The sequence below is a fragment of the Dendronephthya gigantea genome, unplaced genomic scaffold, assembly GCF_004324835.1.
Source record: "Dendronephthya gigantea isolate DGI-Jeju-01 unplaced genomic scaffold, DenGig_1.0 000104F, whole genome shotgun sequence".
Taxonomy (NCBI): domain Eukaryota; kingdom Metazoa; phylum Cnidaria; class Anthozoa; order Malacalcyonacea; family Nephtheidae; genus Dendronephthya; species Dendronephthya gigantea.
In genome coordinates this window covers 257,215-269,540 of record NW_021163114.1, presented here as the reverse complement: position 1 = coordinate 269,540, position 12,326 = coordinate 257,215, and the positions used below count along the sequence as shown (strand labels likewise).

Here is a 12,326-nt window from a genome sequence, read left to right as displayed (position 1 = left end):
GCAGTAACCGGGCTACGGTTGCCTTCGCGAAGGGATCCGGATTAAATTTATGTCACGGGTGCATGCATGAAAGCAGACGGCTAGACTTTAGAAGGTTAGAAGTATAAGGATATTCTCATAAGCTGTCTCTCGAATGGCCATCTTTGAGTTTTTACAAAAACTCGTCGTAAAGCTAGTAAATCGAACTTTTATAAAGCTGCCGCTGACCAGTCAACTTTGCGCCAACTTTAAAAAAAAGCCAACTTTACGGAGCTACTAAATAAGACTCTCATTTTCGGCCATGTTCTTAAGAATATATATAAAAAAGAAAAATTAAGGCCCTTTTTAAATTTTTCGATTTCCAAAGCGAAGCGGCCACATCGGCTTGTATGAAAACTAACCACTCCAGCTCCGTTTTCGCGAACCCGGAGCCACAAACCTGGAGCTGAATATCCTGTCATCAGAATGGTAACTACTGGTCGCAATGGCTGGCCGGCTCATCGACAGTGATCGGCCATTCCTGGTAATTTTCTTCCATAGACGTCTCCAACAATTCCTGACTGTTTATCTGGGATTGGTTCGATGACTGGCCAACAGATGACTGGCCACTGATTGTTGGTGATTTGCTTCCAAGTGATTGGTGAAGAGCCTGGGATGACGTTTGTTTTGTCATCACCACGGCAGAGACGTCGTACGAACCACGACGTCTGTGGAAAATACGACGGAAAAAGGATGACAGTCGTTCAGTGAATGAACGCTTTACTCGCAACCTTGAAGAGAATAAAACATAATTTCTATAATTGTTGCTATAGACGCCTAATCCTGATGATTTGAAGAATATTGTCATGCTAATAGACACAGCAAAACAACTTTCACAACTATACAGCCTTGTTTCAAAGCGTAAACGATTAAACAGAGTTAGAAATAACGTTGCAAAGACTTCGCAACCAGCAAAGGTGGATAGTAACAAACATCTAATGATCTAACAACTCAGTATTCAATATCAGTAAAGCACGTTTACATCGTCGCAGGGACCACTGACCAGGAACCTAGGCATATTGTTGCACTATTTCGGGATCACACCGTCTCCGAAATACATATTGATTTTATAGTTGAAGGTGAAGTTACTCACCAGGAGTGCTTTGCAACTTTTTTTATACTTGGTCGGGCCGCTGGGTCCATGCTAAATAATTTTCTCATTAGGTCTTGCAAATCTACAGATAAAAAATTCGAATACAAAATCCTGGATGGCCTTGTCATATATATGAGAAAAACGAAAAAACAACAAGCAAGATTTAAATATTCTTAGCAACAACGGTTGGTGTGATTGATATGCATTCCAACTTCAAAAGGGAATTCGGGAATATATGTATGAATGCTGATCTCTATATTTTCCGGCTTTCTCTAACCTGTTATAATTTCATGAATTTAACTTACCTTCAGATAAATCATCCAGTTTTGGCGGTCCTGAGATAACATCTGCAAATGTTGTGTAATCCGTAAAAGGTGGTTCGCCGTGCAACATTTCATATATCATGACTCCAATAGACCGCACAGCTTCCTTGCAAGGATCATACAATTCATGCAGAATATATTCCGGAGGCATATTGTATGGAGTGCCTGAGGGAATAAAACATGTACAATGCAATTAACCATAATAAAACTACTAAGCAATGACCGGAAAAGTTGAAATTTAAGAAAATGAGAAATATTACTGGGGTTGATAGTTTTACAAGAGATTAAACCTGACTAAAATTAAAGCCAGTATTTTGAAACCTGAAAAAGTAAATTCTCACAGGTTCGATCAAGGATTTTTAACAATATAGCTGATGAATTGCTACTTTGGAAGAGAAATTGGAAAGACAAATTTGTTTTATGATAACAAAATCTCACGCTAAAGGTGCATGGGAACGGAATTTGGTGATTAAAACTCAGACAACAGAGATAACAACCTCGTACCCAGGGTCTTTTTACCTCCGCTCCAAGGCCCACGCTGGTACGAGGTTGCAGAGGTAAATTATTCATGACATTCCTGGAAAGTTTACTCACCACAGAATGCGTCAACTAGGTTGCCAGGTTTATTATAGCCCGCAAATCCAAAATCAAGCAACTTGATTTCACCAGTATCGAAATCATAAAGGATGTTCTCCAATTTCAGATCACGATGAACGATGTTCTTCTTGGACATCGCCAATACAACGTTGACCAACTTCTTCATGCATTGTTGAGTTTCATCCTCGGTGAAGAAACCTCCTACGTCCCACATGAGGCTTCGGAGATCTTCGCAATGAGTCGGTCTTTCGCAAATGATCACAAATTCCTCAGATGATAAAGACTGATAATGATAGAACTTGATGACATTTGGATGATCTTTCATCTTCTTCAGGAAATACACTTCACTTGGTACATCACCGAGGTCTTTATCCTGTTAAAGAACAATTGTAGGAGAATTCGATATCGTTGTTTAGCAAACGAATGACAACTGTTCGATAGGGTGTCCTAGTACAGTACCCGTTTCTGTCCGCTGTTTCAAAAGTGCAGGTGGACAATGCGAAAATGATTACTTTTCTTCATGCTACACAAATCTTTGATACAATCAAAGAACCATTGCTGATTTCACGAAATTTTAGGTTAACTTAAATTAATTTTGAAATTCAGCCTGGAAATTAGATAACTCTTTGATTCAAAATGGTAATTCAACGTCGTCATGAGTGGAAACGGCTAACAAAATTAATCATTTAATATGTTTGCAACACTCAATTTTCACGGACTGTATGCTATATCATCTCTTATGCCCAAAACTTCAACCTCGTGGAGTTTCTACGACCTTACTGTTACTCACCTTGCGATACTCACGAACCGTTTTATATTTTACAAATTTCAGGGCGACCTAAGAGAAAAAAAAATTAACCACTTACATCGATGGTTTTCCTGAAAAATTCAACGGTATGGCTGACAACTAGTAAGATTTGGGCATTTTACTTCATCTCAGAAGCATGCAGGGCAATATGGCAAATAATGCCGAGGATTGTTTGTTTTTGGAAGGAGAGACATTTTGTAAGAATTACCGGTGTTTTTTCGGTTCCTTTTATGGCATAACCCTTGAAAACTCCACCAAATCCACCTTCGCCAATCAAGCCATTTTCGATATAGTAGTATGTCACACCTGAAAGTCAAAAGCAATTGCTTGTTAATACAACTAAATAACTAAAGAAATATGTAAAGTAGAATGGATTTTAGAATAAAGAAACAAATGCTAAAAAAATAGGTTCGTGATTTCTATAACGTTAGAATCGACTTGCCTTTTGACTTGCAAACTTCAACAAGGTTTTCCCCATCGACAACTCTAGTGACGCGTGGCACATTTGAAGGTTGGGAAGGTTTGACTTGGCTTTCTTTCATGATTTTCCACTTGATGAGTTTTTCTTTCAAAATGTTACGCTTTCTCTTCACGTCATAGATGCTTGGGAATATAAATTGAAAAATTTTTTAATAGATCTAAATTGAAGAGTGTAATGGGAATATTTTAATAAATACAGCTGTTGTTAACTTGTTTGTTTACTTTACGGACTGCATGTAGCTACACCATCTTAAATTATCAATAAATACCGCGCCTACCTTTCATTTGTGCTATCTGGAACTGCAGTTGAGCAAGATTGAAGCTATAAACATAAAGAATATCGTTATGGATTAGTGAGTTGACTTGTGCTTATTGTGTTCGTATCTAATTGCATTAATATCAAAATATTATTGAACAAAAATTTGTTAGAATCAAAAGTACTGAAGTTTGCCGATCTTTCATTGTTATTTTTGAGATAAATTTAATCTTCAAAAAGAGTTTTGGATTGTAAGTTGCTCATTTCTTACCATTTGTTGAGACGACTGTGAGATTTGGAAGAGTTCACCGGCAGAATGTTGGTTTCCACTGTGTATTAATGAAACTGAAGAATATTTAGTTAAATAATGAAAGATGAAGAATATCGCATTTAGAAATTGCTGCCCTATTTTTTACTACCTAATTGTCGGTACAAAAATGAAGCTAAATATTTGTCGACGTATATGATAGAGGGTGCCCAGAATTATTGCGCTAAGTTAAAGATAGGCGCAAACAGGGGCGTGTTTTAAATTTTGATCGAGGCTGGCGCACACTTCGCACACTTAGCAATTTTCCGCGGCCCTTGGATGGCCCCACTAAATTCGCCTTAGAAAACGCATCATAAAACCCTCAAACTATAGCACTTTGAAAGACTGAAATCTTAGATAAATAAAATCTTACCAATCCCAGGAATACTCCATGTCAAAGAAGCGTAAAAACTGAAATAGTAAATTTCAAAGAAACACTGCATCAGTTGTGTCATATTCAGCCGAACGAGCAATGTTAAGCGGATGGCAGCTTAATACGAGATAATTGGATTCATCAGTTTCAAAGTATCATATAACCAAAGAGCAGCGTGGCAGCGTCTTCTAAATAACTGTCCTGACGAAGGCCCTAAGGTCGAAACGTCGAGAAGTGTTTTGTCTATTTAGGCAGTTGTTATACCACATTTGGTGCATTTGGTGCAAGTTGTTTCAAAGTCTGATTAAGTGGAGAGTTGAACTGACTTCTCAAACTCAAACAGCAAAGACGCGCCTTGGAAATAATAACATGTGTCATTTCAAGATCTCATAACCATACTACTTCCTAGAATATTTATTCACGGATTTTACAACATCAACTAGAGTAATTTCCTTTGTTTCGAATCATGAATTATATCAGGAAAAAATTAGAATACAACCTAAAATTAAAAAGTTCTTTACCTCAGAATACTCCGAGATTTGAGACGCGTTTATGTAATCAAATGAACACTGGACACTACCAGCACTAAAAAAGATATTTTGTATTAATGTAGGGGACTTGAAGTGGTAAAAGTCTGTAACCTCCCCAAATAAAAGAACAGGTTTATATATTCAGAAGGTAAATCACTTACGTTTATTTAAGTCTTATGTTACGTAATATATTAAGTTTTACTCATGCATCCCAAATTCAAGCCAGGAATAGTCGAGAAAAAAGTTGTCAGGTACCGTTGCCTTGTTAGATTCAAACCTACGCCTTTGCGATGCTGACATTACCATGGTAAATACACACTAACAACGCTTGCTCCTATGAGCTACCCGGCGTGTAGCTCAAGAGAAAGATCATTGCAAAGGCATCATAAAGGAGAAGGTTTGATTTCTGCGGAAGGCCACTTCTCACAGGCATCGGAAAGTTTGCTAAATTTTTTCTCCTACTGACACTAGAACAAGTTCAGCATAAACTTAACATCTCCCCCTTGTGTTGAAAGATGAAGGTAGCTAAATGAGTAAGAAGCGCTTGTATGGTTTGTCGTGACGCAAGGAATACCGTTTTATTATTATACTTATAATAAAATATTACGTATTATTATCATCATTATTTGTGACCTTCCACGGGAAAACATACGTTAACGCTATTTCGTTCGTTCGAAAATATCGTTCGTTATCCGTTCGTTTGCCGTTCAAACGCTTGAAGCGTTCGTTGAAACGATTTTCGAGATCGTTCATCGTTCGAAATTGCCCGTTCGAATGCTTAGGAAAAAACGTTTGAAAATTGGTCTAAAAGCGTTCAACCGTTTGATTTACCGTTCGTTGAAACGTTTGCCGGAATTTCGTTCAATCGCATTGGATTTGGTTCAACATATTAGATTAAACATTTGCAATGTTACAACTTTGTAGAAGAAAGCGCAGAATGTGCTACACAGAAATACTCCCAGAAACGTATTTAGTTCCTTAGTAGAAGGCTTGTAAAGGAAATATCCCTTTAGCCTAATCGCGAATGCTATTTTGTGCGCTTCATGTTATGGTTCATGCTTAGCGTCATGATCATGCAGACATGAAGGCTATTAACATTCAGTGCATGCAATTATTTCATTAGCGTCAAATTTCACGTCGTAAGCTTTCTTTCAAAAATTTATCGTCTTTTGAATTTCGGTAATGCACTAAATGGTTAGAGTTTGTGCTTTACTATACTTCTGTAGCTTCCATAAGCCAAATTTCACCGCGCGCACAAATAACGTCGCAAGCAATATATTAGCATTTACGAGCCATAATATGCCTTGGCAAGGTGCTAATTAGGTTGCATAATTGTCGGAAGTCTCTAAATGTATGTAAACAGACAAAACCAGATTTTAAAATGAATTGAGGGATTTTGCGTGTTACATATTAATATCGTACTTTTGAACCATGTGTATTTAGCTAATTTATTTACATCTGATAAACTTATCTAGCTTGAAATTCGTTGTTTTTAATGCAGTCTGACATAGCTACAAATTATACAACAATTGAAATACCCTAGCTAATATTTGAAGACATAAATACAGTGACCCAACGCGCGTTCGGTAGGGTTACGACGCGGAGAACTAAGAGATCCCCATTTATTGGGGGCCAGGATAGATAACGAAACATCATAGTATAAGCAAAACGTGATTTATGACAAACAGCGAATTAAGGGACCCCGCAGTACCAAGTATAGCTCAAGACCCCATCCTCGGCTCTGTTCGTTTCGCCACTGCATGAATATCATAGCAATTTAAATATGTACGTGCATCTAGTCTAAAACTGGAGCCGGAGCAACAAGATCCTCAGTGCCCCGCTTACAAAATTGTCTTATTTCCTTAAAAAGGTATCTTTGTCTCCCCAGATCTAAGCCATCTGGCTCGATCGTTGCTGGCATGTTGAAAGGTGGCAATTGCATAAATATAACTTATGGCATAAATATAACTCATGCATTGTAAATATTTATTTAGACTCTTAATTCACAAAAAAATACTTCATATATATTGATATGTGCACATTTCAGCACAATTCACTCCCCGTGTATATTTTGGTTGTAATTTGATTTCTCTCGACTTGCTCCTCGAATCGGAAACGTGGAACGCGGAAAAGACTCAAATCGTATAAATGATAGAGACTGTATGAAAGTAATGAACCTATATCAATGATGTTCATTGTGTGACATTGTTTATTACAAAAAAAATTCCGTGTTTTGTGAGGTTGAGTTTTGCGCTATGTTTTAAAGTGCGTGCAGTCCTTCCTTGCGCACAACTGGGCTGACATGCACAAGCCTAAAGGGCAAGTTGCCAAGCTAACGTTTACAAACATTTAAGTTTGACCTTTCAGATATTTTGCTACATATATTTCGCTATATATAATTCATCAGAAAAGGAGCATTGGAATTTATCTTGCTTGGACAACATATCAGCTGTTGGGAAACAGGAAAATTTTAACTAATTTTGATTTGGGCTCCTTTATTGGGAAATTACATTCCGGATATTAAATTGCAATTATGCATGGTCATTGCACTTTGACGCCTGCCAGCTAGAGCGGCAAAATGAGCAAATTTGAAATGGCGCCTATCAACTGTTTATGCGTGCATGAGCGCGCGGGTAAAGATCTTTACCAATAATTTCGCGAAGACTGTCCCAAATACTCGGTGGATATTAGCATCTATGGAGAAGTCAAGGCGTTTTAGCGCGTGCATATATAAAGGTTAATACCAGGTATGAACACTAAATGAAACATTAGCTATGATATAAGGAAAGTCATGACTGGGCCACTTTATTAGGCGCACTTGCAATTATTTTCCTCCAAGCATTGAAATCCGGCTTATCAATGAGATCATCAACAGAATTCGTATGACGGTTGGCTCGATTTAAGGTATTTTTTCTTCAGTGTGTTTGCTTGGCTAAACTGTAGCTCTCTATTGATCCATGCATATATCGCGAAATATGACACGCATTCGAAGTAAGATTTCATATAGATGATCATGCAATTGTATATAACAAGGCGTTCTCAATTGCATTTTATGTATATGTTAACGCGAGTAAAATGTATTCGGATATAAATGCGCACTGCAATATAACCCTTTAGATTGCTTATCATGGCCGGTGAAATCAAGTTGGGCCACGATCATCCAATCATTCCGAACAAACATGACATGAAAGGTTGCCAGACCTTTAAAATGGCTTGGCTGAGGTTAGAGTAGTTGTTAGCTTGGTGGTTACAATTTATAGGATGCATTTACTTACATTGAAACAACAATTGTTTACAAACTTTGCTGACATTTTTCATAAAAAAAAGGGTAGATGCTACCTCGAAATATATATAATTATATGATATAAAAAGATTTCGCCAGACAAAATGGATTAATGCTTTCATGCATGTCTTAATTAATCTTGATTAGTTAATTTTACTGTAAGCAGGAGGCACAAATTGTGTCACAAGTAGATGTCTCGAAGATCTTGAGGATCGTTTGTTTCTTAAAATGGTGAGTATAAACTCCCCTGTGCATGCGTTTGGCATTGTCGTTTCTATATGGGCGTCAGCATTGCTATATGCTTTGCAGAAAATTATTTGCACTCTTTGTGATTTAAAAACACGGTTTCTATATGGGCCGTCTGCTATTGCTATATGCTTTAGTGAAAATAGTGTGCAATTTTTCTTGCTGCCGGGGTTGAGTATTAAGTTGCTTTGCAGGGCGGATTTTCGGACCTTCAGGATTGCGGATTGCCGCGATCGTTTGAAATGAAGATTCGAAAATTATCCCATTAATTTACGCGTTCTATTTCTTTAGGTCACTATTGTTAGGCTCATGCAGCTAGCATAAGTATTTACACAGTTAACTATGTAGATGGTCGAATATTTGGGGGGAAATAAAATATTTCCTGATGAATATAGTGACCACCAAGAATTTAGTTAGCTAATTTAATATCACAAGTATTAATTAGCGATATACTGGTTCATAAGTCATAACACATGCAAACGTCATCGTATGGTCACAAAACATATCACTTATATGAAAAAATATGGCGGCAGAAATAAGGACATTGCAGCTTTAGCTTTGCGAACAAAATATGGCGATGGTGCATGCAGTCGATAAAATAGATTATTATCATATTTTAAAATATTCTTAAGGTATAATGATGCCCTTAGTTGCTACTGACAGTACTGTGTAGTGTGTACAGGCGACATTCCGCGACAAGCTTGACCGCAGCTAGAGGCTATTGCCGCACGGAACATATTGTGTGCACTAGGTAAATATTCAAGCTTATATTTTAAATATTTTATTACCGCGCAATGCATTGCTGAAATTTAAATGTGGATTTTCACGTGCATAAATGGTTTGGATATTTAATGTAGTAGGCTATTGATACCAAATAAGTTTTGACAGCATGCAAGCACACGTTACTACGCTGGTTCGCATACAAACGAACTTTCCGTATGCGATATTCTGTATAACTGTTATTAATGTCTGGTTATCATCTGTAAACAACTTGATCCTTGCGCTAATTAATTTAGTCGTTTGCGCGTCAAAGAGTACAAGTAAAAGTGTACAATGGAATCTCTTGTGTTTAGTTTAACATAAAATATGTATCCAGTAGCTGAAACTCAACCAAACTGAGACGGTGACCGATGACATTGCCTATGATATTATTATCGAAGCCAGGCCATTTATGGCAATCTTCGTTTACTCTCGGTTTAGAGCCGTGTTAATAAAACGGATGCATGCATGATGTGTTTATATATGTCCTTAACCACCCATGCATACATATAGTTTGTCCGTGGAGAGATTTACAACATCTGTAACGTTGTTGCAAATAAACACGCGCTGAATATTTTGATGGGTATAGTTGCAGATGATGCATTGATTAATTCGACATAACGATGATAATTTGTACTAATAACTGAAGGCTTTCTAACGAATAAACCCGAATTTTGATGCAAAATGCAAATGTATATATGTATATAAAGTATATAATATTGTGATTTAGGTAGTATAGCTAATAATTTTAGTTAAGCATTAAAATGAAGGTATAGCTTTTTATGTACACGCATATTTGCGCCAACACATGTTACGTGTTTGAAAGTATTTCCTATTCTTTTAATTAGTCAATAATATCTTGCGTCAATCATACGCGCAACAGGCGTTCAGACTAGATCGTTAAAACCGTTCATAAAGATAAAACGTTCAAACGGCTTCAGATTGAACGTTTATTTATCCGTTCGTATTCTCGACTTTAAACGTTCACTTTTTTAGCTGAATTCGTCAAAACGTTTTTTGGGTTCGTTGAAACGTTATGACAAATCGTTCACTACCCGTTCGTTATCCGTTCGTTTTGCCGTTTCAACGAAATATCGTTAACGTACGTTTTCCCGTGGAAGGTCACATTTTTTCGTATCACAGATGAATAATATTTGCCCAAAATGAAGACAAACACGTGTCAATATAATAAAACATCCTTATGTCATAGCTATACGCAATGTAAATAAAGATCATACCTCAGAGATCTCTCAAACGTTTCTTCTTCAAACGAAAATACTGATTCCTCCTGTGAAAATTAGAACGTTTATAAGCTTATTAAATTAAGTACTGCTTTAATTCCCGATTTCCAATTCATTCTTAAAATCACAGAACCGTCCACAAAAGAAAAACACTAATTCATACCTTATAGGAGATCCGAGAATCATTAGAATTCATATTCCTGGACAGAGGGGAAAGAAAAAATGCATGAATAATGTTAAAAAGTTTTAAACAAAAATTCTCTTAAAGATCGAAGCGCAGTCTTAAAAATTTAGAGAGCGAGAAACACGCAGAACCCAATTCTAGGCCATTCATACGCCTAAATGTAAAAATGTTATACAAAAATTTTTATTACAAAGCCGTATACAAGATGTATGAGAGTATTTTTAAACTTTGGCTTATTCATGCACCGTTTAAGCTAAACGCCTTTCGAACAACCGCTCCCAGAAAGTTTGCTTAATTTTTTGTCCTACTGACACAAAAAAAAATTCCATATAAACTTAACATCTCCCCCTTACGTTGAAAGATGAGGGTAGCTAAATGAGTAAGAAGCACTTGTATGGTTTGTCGTGACGCAAGGAATACCTTTTTATTATTATACTTTATAATAAAATATTATATGTATTATTATCATCGTTATTTTTTCGTATCACAGATGAATAATATTTCCCAAAAATGAAGACAAACACGTGTAAATATAATAAAACATCCTTATGTTATAGCTAGACGCAATGTAAATAAAGATCATACCTCAGAGATCTCTCAAACGTTTCTTCTTCAAACGAAAATACTGATTCCTCCTGTGAAAATTAGACCGTTTATAAGCTTATTAAATTAAGTACTGCTTTAATTCCCGATTTCCAATTCATTCTTAAAATCACAGAACCGTCCACAAAAGAAAATAACTAATTCATACCTTATAGGAGATCCGAGAATCATTAGAATTGATATTCCTGGACAGAGGGGAAAGAAAAAATGCATGAATAATGTTAAAAGTTTTAAACAAAAATTCTCTTAAAGATCGAAGCGCAGTCTTAAACGTTTAGAGAGTGAGAAACACGCAGAACGCAATTCTAGGCCATTCATACGCCTAAATGTGAAGATGTTACACAAAAATTCTTATTACAAAGCCGTATACAAGATGTATGAGAGAATTTTTAAACTTTGGCTTATTCATGCACCGTTTAAGCTAAACGCCTTTAGAACAACCGCTCCCAGAAAGTTTGTTAATTTTTTTCTCCTACTGACACTAGAACAAATTCAGCATAAACTTAACATCTCCCACTTGCGTTGAAAAATGAGGGTAGCTAAATGGGTAAGAAGCACTTGTATGGCTTGTCGTGACGCAAGAAATGCTTTTTTATTATTATTTATTAATAAAATATTACGTATTATTATCATCGTTATTTTTTCGTATCACAGATGAATAATATTTGCCCAAAATAAAGACAAACACGTGTCAATATAATAAAACATCCTTATGTTATAGCTATACGCCATGTAAATAAAGATCATACCTCAGAGATCTCTCAAACGTTTCTTCTTCAAACGAAAATACTGATTCCTCCTGTGAAAATTAGAACGTTTATAAGCTTATTAAAGTACTGCTTTAATTCCCGATTTCCATTTCATTCTTAAAATCACAGAACCGTCCAAAAAAAAATAACTAATTCATACCTTATAAGAGATCTGAGAACCATTAGAATTCATATTCCTGGACAGAGGGGAAAGAAAAAATGCATGAATAATGTTAAAAAGTTTTTAACAAAAATTCCCTTAAAGATCGAAGCGCAGTCTTAAACATTTAGAGAGTGAGAAACACGCAGAACCCAATTCTAGGCCATTCATACGCCTAAATGTGAAGATGTTACACAAAAATTCTTATTACAAAGCCGTGAATTGACGTTGAACGGGCGTTTGGATTTGCGCGCGCGTTTTTATTAGCGCATGCATTTACTTTGTTCGTTGCGCTGAGCTGCCTTATTTTTTGTAT

General features: G+C 36.4%; 1 protein-coding gene across 1 annotated transcript; it reads right to left on the bottom strand.

Moving 5' to 3' along the window:
• Positions 1–352: 352 nt before the first annotated feature.
• On the bottom strand, positions 353–11,331 carry LOC114534678 (serine/threonine-protein kinase pim-2-like). The gene is made up of 15 exons (XM_028556152.1): positions 11,250–11,331; positions 11,084–11,133; positions 10,478–10,514; positions 10,312–10,361; positions 4,777–4,840; positions 4,256–4,293; positions 3,847–3,904; positions 3,598–3,641; positions 3,282–3,442; positions 3,048–3,145; positions 2,822–2,869; positions 2,029–2,404; positions 1,417–1,599; positions 1,112–1,193; positions 353–749 (listed from the first exon to the last, which is right to left on the bottom strand). Exons 3-15 carry the CDS (start codon positions 10,508–10,510, stop codon positions 452–454), a joined length of 1,533 nt encoding a protein of 510 aa, XP_028411953.1. The 5' UTR covers positions 10,511–10,514; positions 11,084–11,133; positions 11,250–11,331; the 3' UTR covers positions 353–451.
• Between the last annotated feature and the right edge of the window lie 995 nt (positions 11,332–12,326).

Coding starts and splice junctions, on each gene's coding strand:
- LOC114534678 (XM_028556152.1), bottom strand. CDS start 10,510: ATGAATTCTAATGATTCTCGGATCTCCTATAAG. Junction 3,642..3,846: donor CACAGTCGTCTCAACAAATG/GTAAGAAATGAG, acceptor TTATGTTTATAG/CTTCAATCTTGCTCAACTGC. Junction 1,194..1,416: donor ACTGGATGATTTATCTGAAG/GTAAGTTAAATT, acceptor TTTTATCTGTAG/ATTTGCAAGACCTAATGAGA.